General features: G+C 54.9%; 1 protein-coding gene across 1 annotated transcript in view; it reads left to right on the top strand.

The window, feature by feature from the left end:
- The window catches only part of ANKRD52 (ankyrin repeat domain 52), a 31,783-nt gene continuing 13,670 nt past the window's right edge, over nucleotides 1-18,113 (top strand). Inside the window, exons 1-15 of the mRNA XM_032785531.2 lie at nucleotides 1-87; nucleotides 3,088-3,166; nucleotides 4,732-4,802; nucleotides 9,467-9,667; nucleotides 10,416-10,503; nucleotides 11,865-12,007; nucleotides 12,683-12,895; nucleotides 13,098-13,176; nucleotides 13,880-13,994; nucleotides 14,767-14,849; nucleotides 14,953-15,070; nucleotides 16,113-16,181; nucleotides 16,588-16,728; nucleotides 17,389-17,466; nucleotides 17,883-17,994. Coding sequence (XP_032641422.1) covers nucleotides 10,416-10,503; nucleotides 11,865-12,007; nucleotides 12,683-12,895; nucleotides 13,098-13,176; nucleotides 13,880-13,994; nucleotides 14,767-14,849; nucleotides 14,953-15,070; nucleotides 16,113-16,181; nucleotides 16,588-16,728; nucleotides 17,389-17,466; nucleotides 17,883-17,994 — 1,239 coding nt within the window. The 5' untranslated portion in view covers nucleotides 1-87; nucleotides 3,088-3,166; nucleotides 4,732-4,802; nucleotides 9,467-9,667. The remainder of the gene's footprint in view (nucleotides 88-3,087; nucleotides 3,167-4,731; nucleotides 4,803-9,466; nucleotides 9,668-10,415; nucleotides 10,504-11,864; nucleotides 12,008-12,682; nucleotides 12,896-13,097; nucleotides 13,177-13,879; nucleotides 13,995-14,766; nucleotides 14,850-14,952; nucleotides 15,071-16,112; nucleotides 16,182-16,587; nucleotides 16,729-17,388; nucleotides 17,467-17,882; nucleotides 17,995-18,113) is intronic.

Below are 18,113 nucleotides of genomic sequence, written 5' to 3'. Positions count from 1 at the left end.
CAGCCTCCTCTGGTCCAAGCCATCTTCAACCGTGATCTAGAGGAGGTGCGGTCGTTGCTGAACCAGAAAGAGAATATCAATATATTGGTGAGTGCTGGAGCAGCAGCTGCCTGGCCCAGCTTGGCACGCTGACGCTCCTGTCTCAGATTGACCTGTCCTCCTCTGTTTTGCCTCTGAAATATGCTTGTGTAGCCAAAGCAGAGAGGGTGGAACTGTTACGCTTCTGGTAAGCGAGCAAGAATCTTTTCTGCAGTGTGATCCAGTGGTTAGAGCAGGCAACTTAAGAGGCAAGGCTCCTAGGTTCTATTCCTGGCTTTGCAACCTTGGCTCAGATTTTTAAAGGTATTTAGGGGTTGCAACACCTAACTGACTTAGGTTCCCAAGGTGGGCCTTGGGATGCCTAAATATCTTTAAAAATCTGGGCCTTTGTCCCCTGGCCTCCCTCTCCCTATCTGTAAAATGGGGTTAGTGGTACATCCTAGTCACTGGGAGACTTGCCTGCTATTTATAATGTTCGGATAATGCAGTGTCTTGTCGGGTTTCTGCTCTTCGTTTGAAGGCTGCAGGTGAATGGAAGGGCAGTGAACTGGGACTAGTTTGGCTGCATCCCCAGCATCCCTTGCTCTCCTTTGGAACTGATAGAGCAGGGCTGAGCTGTCTGTGTTGAGGCTGCGCTGATTGGTGGGGCAGAGCTAACGTCCCAAGGAATACAGATGCACTTTCACTGCCTCTCTTTTAAATTTGGCTGCCGAGTGCACCTGAGCAGGGTGGGGATGGCCGAAATGCAGCCTTGCAGGTGCTACCACCTGGCTGTTCTCACCTTGGGTAAGGAGGTGTGGCTTGCCAGGCCCAAAATGCAGTGGTCCAGATTGAGTTGTTTGGGCTGGCCTTTGGATGAAGATGCCACATTGAATGCTGCAGCCTGCAGTCTTCAGACCACACCCCGTCTTCAGGACGAATAGTAGCTGCCAGTTCATTCACTCTCTTGCCAGTCAGATGTATCCTTCTAGCTCCTGGTAATGCTCATTTTGGGTGCCCTTGCTTCAGAGGCCTCCTGGGTTGATCGTGACCCGTGATGTAACCTGAATAGCCAGCCCTGAGGAAGAGGAGTGTAAAATCCGCATGCAAATGTTCCAATCAGACTTGGATGCAAACGCTCCCTTAATCTGGTTTACAAGATTCCTGCGAACAAACCAGTGGCAGATGTGTGGCTGAGAGAGGTGACTCTGTCTGTCGGGTAGGCTGGTGAATAGATTCCAAGGCCAGAAAGCGGGACCACTGCAATCATCCAATCTGGCCTTCTGAATCACACAGACCAGAGAGCTGCCCTGAAACACTTCCTGCTTGGACTAGAGTGGATCCAACCTCGATCTGAAAACTGCCACGACAGTGTCCAGCAGGACCTCTAGTAAATTATCCCAGTGATGACCCTCACTGGGTCAGCCTCGCTGTCTGTCCGTGTGTGGTGCTGGGGGACTGGCTCTGGATCAGTGACTAGTTGCTCTTTTAGGCTGTGTGTTGGTCAGTGTCATGGGTTCTGGGTAAGTGGCTGAGTCCGGTTCAGCATCTTACTCTCTGATAGGCTGTGGGGCATTACCGAGGTTTTCACTGCATGCTGCTCCCAGCTGTGCTCTTGGCCATTGCATCTAATGCGTCTGGCACTTTCTGTCCATGCTGCGGCATGCACGGGGCTAGCACTCTTGTGTACTCTGAATGAATAGTGCACGGGAGCAGCATAGGTCTGGGTCGAGCATCGTGGGCTTTACTGACTCAGAGGGGAGGCCCAGCACTGTTTTTGGTGCCAGCCACTGGAACTAATGATTAGATCATATCTTAACGTGTTACAAAGGGATCAGGAGACTTTGTTCCTTGGCTGCCTCCTTCAGGGACGTGATAATTCTATAGTCTCCTTCTCTTTAAAGGGAGTTGATCAGGATCATCCTCTCTCTAAAATGCCTTTGCTCTGTTGCCCAAAAACAAGAGAATGATTAACACTTAACGCATGTATCTCTTCGGGTGCTGATTTCACTTGGGAATGAGATTGGTCAATTTCACTTTCTGCTTCTCCAGATTGTTTGCCAGTCCTACCAGTCATTTTCTTGATTCTCTCTTTTTTTTTAACTCGATGAAAAAAAATACAACTTTCGTTAAATGCAGCTAAAAGGCGGGACCTAAATCTCTCTTCTGTGCCCCTGTAACCCACTTGGTGTTTGCTGAGACTGAGCCAAATGCCTCAAGGAAGAGGTTATGCAGGGGCCAGCAGAAAGCGAAGAAAACTGATCCTATCTATGCTGTGCTTCCTGCACCTTTATAGCCTCTCCCAGTCTTTTGGGCTTGGTGCGTTTTGGGAGCTGCTTGTGGTGCTCGCAAGCTTTTATTGTTGTTGGCACTTGACCTAGAATGACGGGATGTGAAGGGCATGCGGAGCACCGGGGTAATACTGCTTGGTGGTTTTATAAACCTTTCATGTAGGGGTCTCCAAGCGCTTTGCAAACCTTCCTGAAGTTTTACAAGCCTATGAGCTAGATGCCATCTCTGTTTAGGGAAGCTGGAGCAGGGAGGAAGTGAAGTAACTTGTCCAAGGTGACAGAGCTAGAAATTAGCCACCTGAGAGTCCTGGCTCCCAGCCCCCTGCTCTAACCACTAGCCCCCACTCACCTCCCTGAACTGGGAATAGACCCCTGGATTCCTGGCTCCCAGCCCGGTTCTAACCATTAGACCCCACTCACCTCCCTGAACTGGGAATAGACCCCTGGATTCCTGGCTTTCAGCCCTGCTCTAACCACTAGACCCCGCTCACCTCCCCAACCTGGGAATAGACCCCTGGATTCCTGGCTCCCAGCCCTGCTCTAGCTGACAGATACCCTGAAATGGACTGAGGTATGAAAGGTAGTCCACTGCTTCCTCACTACGCTGTCTGTTATTGCTGGTCCTAAGCAGACTCCTCCATCCACTTAGACTTACCCAGATGTCCTCAGGGCAGGAAGCAACATTTGGGTCTTTAGGATGGGGGAAGTTGGATGGGGAAGGAGCAGTGTTTGCTGTGTGCATAGTTGCATCACGGCCTTTTCTTATCTCCCTGGGCAGGACCAAGAACGACGAACCCCACTGCATGCTGCTGCCTACTTAGGAGATGTCCCAATCATTGAGCTCCTAATACTGTCAGGTAAGACCCGCAACTGTCTCTGCCCAGTACAGCCGGCTGCATGGACGTGCTCAGGTTAGGCGGCCTGGCCCTCCTGTGGGTCTAATGCAGAAGGGGTTCTGCTCAAGGGCATGGGGGTACAAGGGTTTTTCATCCACAGGAGAATTGCTGCTTGAGTCACAAAGGAAACGTCATTAGTTGCTCTCGCCCAGATGCCAAGAGGAGGTTTGTGCAAATCTTAAAACAACCTGGAACTGGAATATTGGGGGTTAGGGGGCTGCGGATTGGGACTGAGGGGCACCAGCAGACCTGGGGAGGGGAGCAGTGAATTGGGATTGGGGTGGGGGAGCCTACCGCTGTAATACTTGGGGACTGTGGGGTCAGGATTTGGGGGGGCATTGACCAAGTTCTATGCGGGGAGCCCGGGGCTGGGATAGCAGGGACTGTGGGTCAGGATTGAAGGATAGTGACAGAACTGACTAGGGGAAAGCCTTGAACAGCAGGAGTGGGGTGGGGAGCCGCAGATCTGGATCATTTGTCGGGTGTGGGGTGAGGACTAGAGAATTTTGCTCAGCACCTGCCTGCTGCATGCTTGGCTCTAACCCAAGGTACCAGCCCTTCCATTTTCCTCTGAAACGGCTCAAATCTACATCCAGGCTTGCTCTCCACACGCAATGGACAGGAGAAAAAAGGACCCTAATCTGACATTCATTGTCATTGCTCCCTTTAGGTGCCCTTGACTTGTTAACAGTTTGCTGGTGACATGGAAGAGCCCCTAGTGATCCTAGACCAGCCCCGACGGACATGTTTCATGTGGCTATCAGGGCAGGGCAGCTCTATGCAGTAGAGCCGGGGCAGCTGGGTTTTGATGGTCCTAGCCTGGCACAGAGAATCTTGAGCTGCCAGAGCAGGGATGACAAAAGCCAGGCCTGCCGACTCCTGCAGTGCGGCTCTGGTCTCCTTCACCTGTACACAGAGGCACAGCATATGAAGACATACAGATTCCAATATGAAATGCACCATCTTTGTCTGAGCAGCCTCCTTTTAGCTCACAATGATGAACTGCATTCTGGGACTGATAGTCTTGTGGCCACTGAGATGAAGGTGGAGCAGTGTGTGCTGGGAAATGTAGTTTTTTCCATTTACCTCAGTGCTGCATTCCCTGTGCTTCATGCCAAGGAGCTGCGGCCCTCTGCTGGGCCTAGCTTATCCCCCTCGTGCCAGAGCGTGTGTCTTGTAGCATCTAAACGAAGGGTAGAGCTACACTCCGGAAGCACCAAAGTCTAGTGACTGAAGGGGTCTGTGGATATAGGTAGAGTTCTTCCATCGGCCCAGCTGTGTCTACAGTGTAGTTTCGATTGGCTTAACTTCTGGCTCCGAGGTGTGAAGGTTTAAGTCTTGACCAGCCCTGAAGCTCAATAGGTTCCTTCTTTAACCGAAGAAATTGACATGCTGTCTGACCAAGCAGATACAGCAGTGGGTGTTTAAAAACAGCGATGGTGCCTTGGAGCATCTGGCAGTCTTGTACCCCAGCAGTGCCCCTAGCCCAGATGTGTTCACCTCCTCTTTCTGCTCCATCTCCTCAGGTGCTAACGTAAATGCAAAGGACACTGTTTGGCTAACCCCGCTGCATCGCGCCGCAGCTTCTCGCAATGAGGTAGGTGCCCTTGCAAGCCTCACAGTAATGAATCGGTCTGTCTCCTCTGGGCTCTTTTTTGAGTAACCGTTTTCTTCCCCCTGCTTTCTGCATGCCCGCACTGAGTCCAGTGAGAGCCCTGGGGGGCGTAGATGTTCCCTTTTGACGCAGTTGAAGGACCATCCAGACCCCATAATAATTTGAAAAATAGAAAATAGAACTGGGAAAGACCCATAATACTCCCTTTACTCCACCCCCAATACGTGGGTTCTCCCTGCAACATCTTCCCATTAGGGCTTTGTCTTGTTTTAAATGCCCCACGTGATGGGGCTCCCACCTCTTTCTTTTAGGAGATGATGCCGCAGCCTAATGGATCTCGTTGTCAGGAAGTATTTCCTGATATTCAGCCTTCCCTGGGTTTAACTTCACTTTATTCATTGTAATAATACTCCTGCGACCACCCTAGCCAATTCCCCTCCCACCATGATGCTTACACCTTTCAGCTGTCTGCTAGTATCACATCTGCCCCCTCCGACGGCTCTCTTCTGCCGTCATGTCTGTGCACATAAGTTTCTTTGCAGGCAGTGGCAGTTCTGTGTGCAGCGGGCGCCCGATAATGTTGTTTAGCCAAGGTACACATAGTTAAATCTTTCCTCATGTGCAGCTCTCTGCATCGATTTCCAGCGTGTTCCTGTGACATTGATAAAGGTCAAGCACAGTTCCCCCTTGGATGAATAGAATTGAATCTGTCAGCGTGCATAGTACAGATGGGTGGCCGCTGATGACATGGGCAGCAGAACGGGCTGGAGGTGCCAGGCTAGTCAGTGACTCCTGAGCGCTAAAAAAGGGGCTTTTGTACCAGGCGACTACTCCCTGGCATCCCACGTGCGAGCTACTGACGGGAGTTTCTCTTGTATGCCAGGAGTAGCAATTAGGTGTCTCAGAAATTTATTCTTCCTACTTCCTCCGTGCCCTGTCCTTTCTGCAGTTCGGTGAGCAAGTGTTGTCAAGCGCTCACCTTCCCCACTCAAATGTCCCCTGCAAAATTAAGCAAGGATTTAAAACTTTGCACCGAAACATCGTGAAGTTGCCACTTTAGTCGCAGTTCCTTTCGGTGCTGGTCCCCAAGAGATCTGTATCCGGAGGGAAACATCAGAGCTCCGTATCGCTAGCCAGTTCGGTCCAGTTCTGGGCAGAGATGCTTTGAAAGGGGGGCTTTTGTTTTGGTCACAGGGTTGTGACATGGGTGGCAGAGGTTGGCTAAACAAATAAAGATTCATAGGATCGTAGGACTGGAAGGGCCCTCAAGAGGTCGTCTAGTCCAGTCCCCTGCACTCATGGTAGAACTCAGTATTTCCTGGACCATCCATGACAAGCGTTTGTCCAGCCTCCTCTTAAAAATCTCCAGTGATGGAGACTCCACAGTTTCCCTGGGCATTTTATTTCCGTGCTTGACCACCCTGACAGGAAGTTTTTCCTAATGTCCAACCTAAACCTCCCTTGCGGCAGTGGAAGCCAATGGACATACGGACAGCTTGAGGGAGAGCGGAGCATTGTGGTCTAGTGGCTGGAGCAGGGGACTGGAAAGCTGAACCTTGTCACTAACGTGCTACATGGACTTGGGCAAGCTGCTTTGTCCCTCTGCGTCATAGGCTTGGCTGCTTCTGGAATAGGAGTAGGAGCCAGCCTACCTTTCAGGGAGTTGTAGGGTGCATTGTTGGCAAAGCCCTTTGAGGTGGGCTAGAGAAAGGCAGAACTCCACGGCAGAGAGGAAGAACCTGTGAGTCCTAGGCAGCGGGAGAATTCCTGCTAATCGTATTAGAACCGAGGAGGAGTGGGGAGCGTCTCAAAGGCACCGAAGGCATTTAAGAGCACAAATCCCACTAGCCCTCAATGGAACTTGAGCATCTAAATCTCTTAGGTGCTTTTGAAGATCTCCCCCATGGAATCTATCCCAGCGCTGGGGACATTTCCAGGCAGGCAGTCACAGCCCTGTTCTGGGTCCTGGCTTTGGATTTGAGGGCTGCGGTGCATGACGAGGGTGTGCTGGGGTCTCTATTGTCCCCACCATTGTGCTGTTGGAGTGCCTTGCTCTCTGCTTTCAATCAGGCCCCTTGGATGGGGCCTTTCTGCTCTGTTCACCAGTGCTCCCTGGAGGGAATCTGCCCGGAAAAGTGCTGAACTTCTTCGTTCTCCCCTAGAGCCAGTTAACTTGTGTAATGGCTTTTCTCTGCTATCCCCATTGCTTCAGGCCATGTCCAACCACTGAGCAGCCTAACCTAAGCCACCTCCCAATCCCCACACACTTAGGAAGTGTTGCATTCCTGCTCAGGATCAGCCAGCCCCCTGGGAAAGGGGGTTGTGGTGCATTGTCCTTGGAAAGAGGGGGGAATGATGATAAAATATAGGTCAGTGGGTCACATGGGTCTGCGTCTGCGATCCTCACACCTCATGAGTCACTCGAGAACACTCATTAACTGCAAGATCACAGGACTCGATGCTGGGGATTTTGCGCTGGGGAAGGGTGTCAGATCATGCCAGAGGCCTCTCTTTAGCCTTAGAATGGGCCATACAGGCAACAGAAGGCAGGTTTCCCCCATGTGCCACGTACTCCCCTGTGTGACTTTTTGGAGGGGCCTTCTTAAGGGGTGAGAGGGGTGTTCGGTCTCCAGGGCTCAGTCAGTGCTTGGCTGAGGCTGCCAGGAGGAGCCTGGCGGAGGGCAGCTGCTGCTGTGATTTGGAAGGTGGCTGGTGGCCCTCTGGGAACTACACCGAGAAACTTCATGCAAGGGCCACCAAACAGTTCACGAGCCTTTTGGTTGCTCCCAAGCTGGGCTGGATTCGAACCTGCCACCTAGACAGTCCATGGCCCACCCTGAGCCCCCCAGCACAATTCCACCGTGAAAGGCCCAGGGCAAAGGAGTGCTCTTACCTGGCCAGTGCCCACGTGAGGGCACAGAGCAGCATTCTGGGACACGTACTCCGTCTGCGTGCTCCCAAGGATCCTGCGAGCCGCCAGCCCCCAGGGTGGTGATGAACGAGGGGATCTTCTCAGGGCCAGGGACTTGGGTTGGAGTCAGAGGCATGGGGGAGGTCTGAGCTGTTCCCTGCTGAGGAGGAACATGCTCTCCGTTCTAGAGGCATCACTTTTGCATGCTGACAGTTTGGAGAAGCAAAGCTGAAGTGGAACCGCTTGTGGTGGGCAGAGGGGGTCTCTGGAGGAACAGTGCCAGCTGCTCCCTGCACGACGGCAGATGTAGCTAGCTTCAGATCCCCGAGGGGCTTGGCTGGAGAATGGAGCTTTAAAAAGCATCCCATTTTATAGCTTCCATGCCTGATTTCAAGGCCTTGGTCGTTCACACGTTGCCCCGCTGTCTGGCTCCAGTAGGCCGGTTCAGTGGTTTAGCCAGCTGTCTTAGTTGTTTTTTCAAGGCCGTATCTCTTCCTCTCTCAGCAGGGGCTTTGGGTCAGGGGCAGCATCCTTTCCTCTTACTGAAATGGCTTAGTGACGATAAGTTAACCTCCCTTTGAGGCTTGTCACTGACCAGTAGGAGTCACTAGGGTGAAACAGGCACAGTCTTGTGAGGGCCCAGCTGCCCACAGGGTAAGGCTCAGTTGTCCTGGTAAGCCAAAGGAACTTAGGCACCCAGCACCTATTGAAATTCCATCTGTGGGGGGCGGGAAGGGACCTGTGAAGACTCCAGCCTGGGGCCCCTCAGTGTTCTGGTTGTGGGATCTTGGCTATCATCGGCGACTGCCCATGACTCTGTCTAGATTTCAGTGGTTTTGAAAAAGAAAAATCACAAAGTGAAATGAAGGACTAATACGAGTATCGCTAGCTGGTGCCTGATACAGTGCCCACTGCCCCAGCCAACTCTGCCAGCTGCACCCAGTCCTGAAGGGCAAACCTTGTCTCCCAGCCCAGGCTGCTCTGGGCAGGGGCAATTGAGCTGAATTGTCAGGGCAGTGTTTTTGGAGGTGCAGATAGAATTTGCCCCAGAGCTGAGCCCATCGTAGGCTGCTCAGCTGCTTCAGCCCCAGGAAAACAGAGGTGTTTCACACGTGATAGCCAGCACACTTAACATCATTGTGGAGACAGGGCACGTTGTAGCTTACTGGGTGTTAGCCGGGTAATGCGTGTTAAGCTACAATGTGCCGGCACATTGTAGCTTAACACGCGTTTTGTACCATCCTAGCTAACGTGTGACCGTTACACCAGTTTTAAAACACCGCCAGGCCTTTTGGTCCTAGTGGAGACAGGGCCTGAGGGCCAGTCTCTCTCCCCGACAGAGCCAGCCTTCTGCAGCAGGCTGCGTCTCGGCAGGGTGGCATTGAAAGGGGAAGATGATAGGCAAGGCAAACTGGCAGCCGTGGTGATGAGTGCGGTGTGCAAACCCAACCAAATTGCAGCCTTCCCACGCCAGCTTGGCCCACTCTGATATCCAGCAGCTGTGATCGAGATGAAGCATTGCTTTCTGGGAGTTGTAGTCCCTGGGCAAGCTGTGGGGTGCTGTTACCAATCTAAGAGGCAGGTAGGGTAACCAGATTCGTTGCTAGTGATGAACCTGCTCCTTCACCCCTGACTGCTTGGTTTAATTTCAAGACTGAATGGTGCTGCTTAGCTCCCGAGGCTTTGTCTGCCCCCACCGGCGTGGGGTACAGCCACCCTTTCTCTGTCCTGGCAGAAGGCACTTAACCTCCTCCTGAAGCACTCAGCGGACGTCAACGCCCGTGATAAGTTCTGGCAAACGCCGCTCCACGTCGCCGCTGCCAACAGAGCCACCAAGTGCGCGGAGGCCATCATCCCCCTGCTGAGCAGTGTCAACGTGGCAGATCGCACAGGCCGCACAGCGCTACACCACGCCGTGCACAGCGGCCACATTGAGGTGAGCGGCCTGCACCTGCGTGTTCCTCCCCGAGGGGGTGCGGGCCGGTGGTCCGGTGGGAGGAGGCTCTCGGGACTTGGGGGTTCTCAGTCTGGTACTGTGACCTTGGGATCTTGGCTTCCCTGTCTGTGAAGCGAGGGTGATCTCTTGAGGGAAGGGACTACGTGGAAATGATGCGGTGACCAACAGGCTCGGGACTCTGGCCAAGTTGCTTTGTTTGTTGTTTGTCTGCAGCAGTCTGTCCGCCTTTTGGCTTGGGAGCTCAGTGGATCAGGGGCTGTATTCCATGCTGTGTGCGCAGCATCTGACACAATGGGGCCCTGCAGCTGATGAGAGCCTTGAGGCGTTCCCAGAATACAAATACGGGGGAGCCATAAAGCATTGCTAAGCTGCTGGCTAGAGTGGGAGAAGTGCTTCGTCCTTAGATGCATGCGCTCCATGTGCAGGATCCTCAGCCAGGACAGTGAGGAGCTGGGGGTGGGCATGGACACCCAACATGCAGCATTTGTTTCCTGCCCTTTGAACCCCTCTGTCATGCCATGACCACCTCCAGCCGCATCCCCAGCTGGCCAGGTTCAGCCAGGCAGGCTGGGGCTGCCGTTACGTTTAAATTGTGGCAGTGCCTGGAGGCCAGCCAGGCCCCATCGCTCCAGGTGCCGCAGAAAGCATGAGGCTCTCGTGTGTGCCGGGGCGGGGTTGGCGGAATTTGGTGGGAGCCATTCCTCTGACTGCTGCCTCTCTCCTTCAGATGGTGAACTTGCTCTTAAACAAGGGAGCCAGCCTGAGCACGTGTGACAAGAAGGAACGTCAGCCCATCCACTGGGCAGCCTTCCTAGGTACATCACCCTTTGTTAGCTGGCCTTGTTCTGATACAGGTACTTCCTAGTTCCCCAGCATCCCCTTTTGGGACTCCCCTGCAGGTACAGCTAGTGGCACAGGCAGTGAGTCTGGGCAGGGGAGGGGCTCACCACTGTGGGTGTTCTCCCCTTCTCCCCCAAGTCTCACCAGTTCTGCGCATAGAACCCCAAAACTGTCCCCTCCCTCTGTAGCTGTGAGCTCTTTGGGTGTCATTCAGCACCTGGGCCTGACTCTCGTGTGAATCTTTGTTCAGCAGCCAGGGCTCCAGATCTCTCTTGTCCCAGGCCTGGGTGCGTTCGGCATCACATGGCTTGCCATGTTGGAGGAGAAGGGACAGAGCTGCCGAGATCTGATGGGCAGGGTGGGAGGAGAACCCTTTTCTGGACTCTCCCATCAGCGTGTGGCTGCAGGGGAGTGGGGGAGACATTGGACTTTGGAGGGGCGTGTGGCACCTTTCGTATGCAAAAGAATGTTATGAAGGTGTAGTGGGGTGGCCTGCCCCGCTAAGGCCAGGAGGCCAGGGGCTAGCCAGCCCAGATTGCTCAGCCTGCCTGTGCCACAGGTAGCTACCTCCCGGCCTCAGGAGCAGGACTCCCTGGGGTCAGGTGATGGCAGAGAACTTAGGTTGGTGGGGGAGGCCACCGAGACCAAGCTGGGCTTCTGGGGAAGGCCCTGATTAGGGGCTGGGAGGACCCCAGGGAAGCAGCCTGGGCATCAAGGCTCTACCCATGAAAGGCAGTCCCGAGGGGGTGATGGGAAACTGAGGCAGGGGGTGTACAGGGCAGGTATGTCCTGTGACATACAACCTCTTCTCTCCTAACTTATGGGGGAGCAAAGTCTGGGCAGTGACAGCCGGGGTCAGCCTTGTGCTACTTCTTACGCTGCCGTCAGGCCCAAGTCCTGCTGGCGTTAGCAGGCCATGGCCAGTGACAGGGCGCTGCACCAGGGGACAGCACTAATATTATGCCACTGCTGCGCCGGCGGGGAAAAGCAGGTCCCCTCCCATTGCTGGTGCTGGTGTCAAACGGACAGCCCATGGGATTCCCTGGTGGGAGGATTGAACTGCGGGGAGTTAGGAGGATACGGAGGCTAGACAAAGCTCTTGATCCAAGCCCCTGCCCATCCCATGTGGAGCAAGTGAAGCCAAACTAAGACATTTCTATCTGACTCTGGGCCGCCCAGCTGGCTGTTCCGTGGAACGCGATGGCGGGTCCCAGTCCAGTGTCTGGTGGCTGTGTATTGACCCTGACGTCCCCATTGCTGCCGACTTGGTCACCGTGCTCGGGACTCACCGGCCACTGAGGTGCTGCAGCCCTGAGTTCCTGTTTCCTTTGCACAGGGCATTTGGAAGTTCTGAAGCTGCTGGTGGCCCGGGGTGCTGACATCATGTGTAAGGATAAGAAGGGTTACACCTTGCTCCACACCGCAGCAGCCAGCGGCCAGGTCGAGGTCGTGAAACATCTGCTGAGGCTGGGAGTCGAGGTGAGGCCAGTGGCGGCTTGGCCAACTCCAGTCCAGTGCCAGTGTGGGACCCTGGCTCCGCTTGCAATGCAGACTCGAAGGAAGGCACTGGGTCTAGGCAGACGCTGGGGGATGTCCCAGGAGAGCGTACGATGTTAGTCCTTGGATAGGTGGTCACCAAGGAAATCCATGGGGGTGCTGGAACTCCCTGGCTGTCATGGGGGTAGTGAGGGGGCATTCTCACCCGCTGAGGCTGCATGGATCCACACGGGATGCTGCTGGACTTGAAGCTAGAGAGGGAAAGCTGAAGCTCTGGTCACTTGTGCTTTTTAAAGATCCACCAGTGCTTTCCCCAGGAGTTAGGGGAGTTAATGCCATTGTCCTACCCAGATTCCCCCTGGAGTTAACCGTGTTTGGCCCTTGTTTCTGTTGGATTTGGGACTTTTCTTCACCTGTGCTGAGCAGTTGGCATTTGCTCCTTTTTCCTGTGATGACTTGAGGGGGTCCCCAGGCACTGAAAGGAACCGGGGGGGGGTGACTCATTGGGCATAGATGGTGAATGTGTGGAGGAGGAGATCAGGGATTGATGGCATCTGGTTCTTGGTAGAGTGGGCTCCCCCCTCCCCTTTTCTTGGCCAGTCTCAGACCATCCTTGCCCGAGATCCCCTGACCTCTCGGCTCTGTTCGTTCCCGCAGATCGATGAACCCAATTGCCTTGGGAACACTGCACTTCACATCGCCTGTTACATGGGTCAGGACGCTGTGGCCAATGAACTAGTCAACTACGGTGCCAACGTCAATCAGCCCAACGAGAAGGGCTTCACCCCTCTGCACTTTGCTGCTGTTTCCACCAATGGGGCCCTTTGCCTGGAGCTCCTCGTGAACAATGGCGCTGACGTGAACTTTCAGGTACGCCGGCCGGGGCTGGACCATGCGCATGAGACACACAGGGGGAGCAGGTGGCATGAACTCAGTGGGGTAGTGGGGGAAGGACGGAGTTCGGAACCCAGACACATGGGATCTTCCAGGCATGGACGGAACTTTCACCCCTCAATTGCTGAGCTCGGGGACCGTGTCACCAGCTGGCTTGTTTCCCCCTCTCTCCCTGCAGAGTAAGGAAGGGAAGAGCCCTTTGCATATGGCTGCCATTCACGGACGGTTTACGCGTTCTCAGATCCTCATACAGAACGGTAAGTGGCTCTCTGGATGCTGAGCTAATGTCCTTCTCCTACCGGGCATTTCACTCGAGCTCACTCACCAACCGGTGCCTCCTGGGCATCCCGTCCCTCTCTCCTTGTTTCAATGTTAATAGCTTCTGCCAGGGGAATGAAGTGCCGTGCCTCCCCCCACCCCCAAAATCAGCTCTGTTCCCCAGCTGAACAGCCACCCCTCACAGGGAGACACAAGTTAGGTCTAGATCTCATGGGGCACCAAGCTGAAATTCCAGCGCATGGAAGCTCAGAGCCAAAGAGCTGTCAGTGCTGCTAGATCCTGCCACCAGTGACAATGTTCCTCTGAGTCCAGTGCCAGCCGCTGTCTTGGCTGCTGCAGCCAGGGCTGAACCGGGGACCGCCTGAGCCAAACGCAGGAGCTGCTACAGCTTGAGCTACAGAGCCTGGGCTCCATAGGTGGTGCTGCGACGGACTCAGGCGCTTCGCAGATCAGGCATGGGAGGTGTGAGTGCATGTGGGGAGCAGGGACGAGGGCTGTAACACTCAGTCATCAGTGGGTTACGGTAGCAGTTAGATTGGGCCTTCTGCCTGGAGAATGGCAGTGTGACGCTGTCTCAGTGCAGTGCACCACAGCCCTCCGCGGGGACTAGGGGAGCAGGTCTTGGGCTGCCCGAGCCAGAAACTCCCCACCAAGCCAGCTGCCTCTTGCTTTCTTTTCTAGGCAGCGAGATAGACTGTGCTGACAAATATGGCAATACCCCCCTCCATGTTGCTGCTAGATACGGCCACGAGCTGCTAATTAGTACTTTGATGACGAATGGTGCTGACACTGCAAGGTGAGGAGGCCTCCAGGGGGGCGTGGCAATGTGGGAGGTGCACTCACGGGGGCAGGGGGGCGTTGGGTGGGCAGGCTCAGCTGGTGGGAGGCAGTTTTCCCCCTGATGTGCAATTGACATGAGGGATTCTGGGTTTTTTGCCTTCAGCGATTCTCCATGGCCGGAGATGGGACCGGTTAGACCCGTGCTCAGAGGCAAAGCGGAGAAGCCTTCTTAGCTGCTGGCTGGTGGCTCTTGCTCATGTGCCTGGGTCAAACCGATCGCCAGATTTGGGGCAGGGTAGAAATTCCCCCCCCAGGTCAGATTGACAGGGACTTTGGGGCATTTTCACCTTCCTCTGCAGCATGGCGCCCAGCTCGCTTGCTGCATCATCGCTCATGTCTCCCCTACGGGCCTTGGGTGGGTGGGGGGTGGTTCATGCCACAGGCAGAGAACTGGAGACACTGGCTGATTTTCCTGAGGACTGAAATGTTTAATCTAACTATAGTCGTTGGGCTTGATAGAGGGCTCTGTGGGTGTACCTGAACGGCCTGCATTAGACTAGGTCATCCCATGGGCCTGTCTAGCTTTAGGCTCTGCTGCTGTGCGGAGGGAAGTTTCCTGAGGATAGGGAGGGCTGACCGGGAGAGCCTGCAGGCTGCCATGGGGTAGGATTCCTTCTCCACCATCAGGAGACCCCCACGTCAGCGGGACAGGAGGAAAGACTGTCTGCTAGCTGGGGCAGCGAGCTGTGACTGTTCCGTTCCTATCTGACCTCTCTCCCTGTTGGCAGGCGTGGAATCCACGATATGTTCCCTCTGCACTTAGCTGTTCTCTTTGGATTTTCAGACTGTTGTCGTAAGCTACTTTCCTCAGGTGAGCAAAGCCTGGGTTGGCTTGGGGGGCGGGGAAGGGGAATAGCCTGGGCTAGGAGGGACCTGGTGAGTCCTTGCCTGACCCATCTCCTCCTGCCCCGCAGGTCAGCTGTACAGCATCGTCTCCTCGCTGAGCAATGAGCACGTGCTGTCCGCGGGTTTCGATATCAACACACCTGACAACCTTGGGAGGACGTGCCTCCATGCTGCTGCTTCTGGAGGGTGAGTCCCTGCCCCGGGCAGGGCCGGACATTGCGCCAGGCTCACCGGCAGCCCTCTAGGGAGAGGCAACTGCAGCTGCTTTCGCCTTGTCATGGGGACGTCATGCTTCCCCTCTGCGTACCGCAGTGTATAATGTAGGCAGTGTGGTCTAGTGGTCAGGATACGATTGGGGGTCATCTCATCTGGGTTCTGCTCCCAGCTCTGGGAGGGAAATGGGGGCTAGCGTCTAAAGCAGGGCCTGGGAGAGCTGACCCTTTTGATTCCTGCTTCCTCTGTGAACGCGCCAGGCCTCTGGGCAAGTCACTTACCTTTGTTTCTCAGTTTCCCCATGTTTAAAATGCTTCCCTGCCTCCTGGGGAGTATTGTAAGGGGGAATTGGGCCATGTTGGTAAAGCACTCTGAAGAGTGAATGCGAAGTATTGGTAACTAATGAATTGTATTTCCTCGGTGCGTTTAGTTCGCGTGGCCCACTACAGTTCGATTTCATGCTGTTGCAGAGAGATCACGGCGCTGAAGAAGAGCGGGTTGCACAGCTCTCATCTCAGTGGGGAAAGAGGGGCTCACGGGAGCGGTGCTTTTCCTCCGCTCAAACAGCAAGTCAGGGGCCCAGCAGGGAACAGCACCCAGGAGTCATAGATCCTATTTGTAGCATGAAATCTAATGCCTAGATCATGCTAGCGGCAGGGGTCGAGTTTTATTACCCATCACGGCCTGGCTGGAATACCTAGATACGATTCCCAGTCCCTGCAGAGCAGCAGGAAGAGAGAAATAGAGGCACAAGCATGTTCCCAGAAAGCTGGAGAGTTGCTAGTGATACGGGCAGTCCCAGTGCAGTGGGTCGTCTAGGTACCATGCCAGTGGGGATGGGCAGGGCGCTCGATCATACTCTCTAGTCTTACAAATGTGAAAACGGGCTGCAGGCAGGCACAGGTCACGTGTTAGGCAGAGCAGCCCCAGAAAGCCAGCGCTGACCGTAAGAGGGACAGCGTTCAGGTTCCACCCCAGCCCCTCTCAGCGGGTTTCCCCTCTGTTCCCTCTGCAGGAACGTTGAATGTCTTAATTTGCTGTTGAGCAGCGGTGCTGACTTGAGGAGGAGAGATAAATTTGGAAGGTAAGTACTGATGGCGGCACACCCGTGTGAAGGGACAGAGAGAAGCTTTTTGTGAACAATCGCACCCTTGGGGCTGGGGGACAGAGAGCTGGGCGTTAGGAGTGAACCCCTGTGGCTGGGAAGATCTGCGGGCGCAGGTGGGCAGCAGGGTCTCATCCTGCGCTGAAGGTGTTCACAGAGCAGGCCACCCATATCCGTGTCCCCTCCTCCTCCCACCCCACGGAAGCCCAGCTCTGCTTCTTGGAGAGCCGTGTAGCCTGGTGGGGTTGGATATTGCTGTGCCATGCGTGTGTGTCACTTGGGCCTGGCTGCAGCTGTCTCTGCAGAGTCCTGCATCTCCTTGGGTTTGCAGCCGTTCTGCATAGCAGCGGGTGTTCCTCACCCCATTTTCTGCTCTCCTCCCCAGGACTCCACTGCACTACGCAGCTGCCAATGGCAGTTATCAGTGTACGGTGACACTAGTCACTGCCGGAGCCAGTATTAACGAGACGGACTGTAAAGGCTGCACTCCCTTACACTATGCTGCTGCTTCGGACACGTACAGGAGGTAGGACAGCCCCGAGGGACCTGCCTCCCATAGCAGCTGCTGCTGGATACCACAGGGCAGGGCAGTCCGTGGTACTTCCTGATTGGAGCGGGTACCTGGCAGTTCCCTGGCACCCACCAGCTGGTGGGAGGTGGTGCCTGGTGGCTTCTAAAGAGAAGGAGCATTGTAAGGGAAAGGAAGGCTAGGCCAGTGCCTGTCTCTGGACTCCTGGGGTCTACTCCCAGCTCTGCTGGGTGATGTTGGCAAGTCACCTCCCCTCTAGGGGTGTGAAATAAGGATAATGCTGACCTGCCGCTGAGGAGGAGGCTTACTTAGGGTTTTCTCAGCTCTTGGTCTTAAGATGGTAGAAACAAATCACTGATGAAGAGCAAAGCCCCCTGCTTATGCTGCCGGGCCCGCGTGTTGCAGAATGCTCTTCCGCTACGAAGGCAGCAGGAAACGGGTCCAAAAAAACCGACGTTCAGCCTAGTGCGGCAAGGGCGGAACAGAGGCACTTCCAGGGCTGTGCGGTGGCTGCTGCTGCAGGAAGTGGGTCTGGACCTGGCTTTCCAAGAGCAGAAAGCGTCTGGGTGTTTGCACACTGGCTGGAGTCTATCCAGCTTCCCCGTTCCCCTCGCTTGTTTTGTCTCAGCCCGCTGACATGGGCTTGTGATCTTTCAGAGCGGAGACTCATTCAGGAAACAGCCATGACACTGACGAGGAGCCACTGAAGGAGTCCAGAGTGAAGGAGGCATTCTTGTGAGTGGCCGATCTCAACCCCCTGCTCAGGGCTAACATTTGTCGTCCGTCCCGTCTCCCATGGCACTGGTGGAACCCCGCCATTTCCCTCTTCCCCCACCTGCTCTCAGCTGAGAGGCACCCTCCGAGCCAGCGTAATGGGGGCGTCTCCAGCAGGCATTGGAGTGACTGACTTTTAATAAGGATCTGCCCTTGGATCAAAAGTGCCTCGAGGCAGATCGATCGTGGGCATGGCACTCTCGTTGCCTTTAGTGGGAATTTCAGGGGGGGACACTGAGTCCTTTTCGCACCCCGTGTGCCAGGCAGCGAGGATCTGGCATTTGCACGGAATCTGTGCTGGCTGCTTAGAGCTGGCCCAGCAGGTGCGTCCGTGGGAACGCGTGTCTGACCACCGCCTCTCCCCGTGCTTGTTGCAGTTGTTTAGAGTTCTTACTGGATAACGGTGCGGACGCGTCGCTCCGGGACAAGCAGGGATACACCGCTGTCCACTATGCAGCTGCCTACGGCAACAGACAGAACCTCGAGCTGGTAAGCAGGGTGGGGGTGGGGGGCAGTCGAAATTGCCTGGTGCCCTTTGGTTTAAAGGCGACTCAAATGAGAAGTGCTCCTAGGAAGAGGTGGGGGGGAGTTTCTGCTCAGCCTCCCCA

The sequence above is a fragment of the Chelonoidis abingdonii genome, chromosome 26 (genome assembly GCF_003597395.2).
Source record: "Chelonoidis abingdonii isolate Lonesome George chromosome 26, CheloAbing_2.0, whole genome shotgun sequence".
Classification (NCBI taxonomy): Eukaryota; Metazoa; Chordata; order Testudines; family Testudinidae; genus Chelonoidis; species Chelonoidis abingdonii.
The sequence above is the reverse complement of the archived record's forward strand: the minus strand, read 5'-3'. Positions and strand labels throughout refer to the sequence as shown.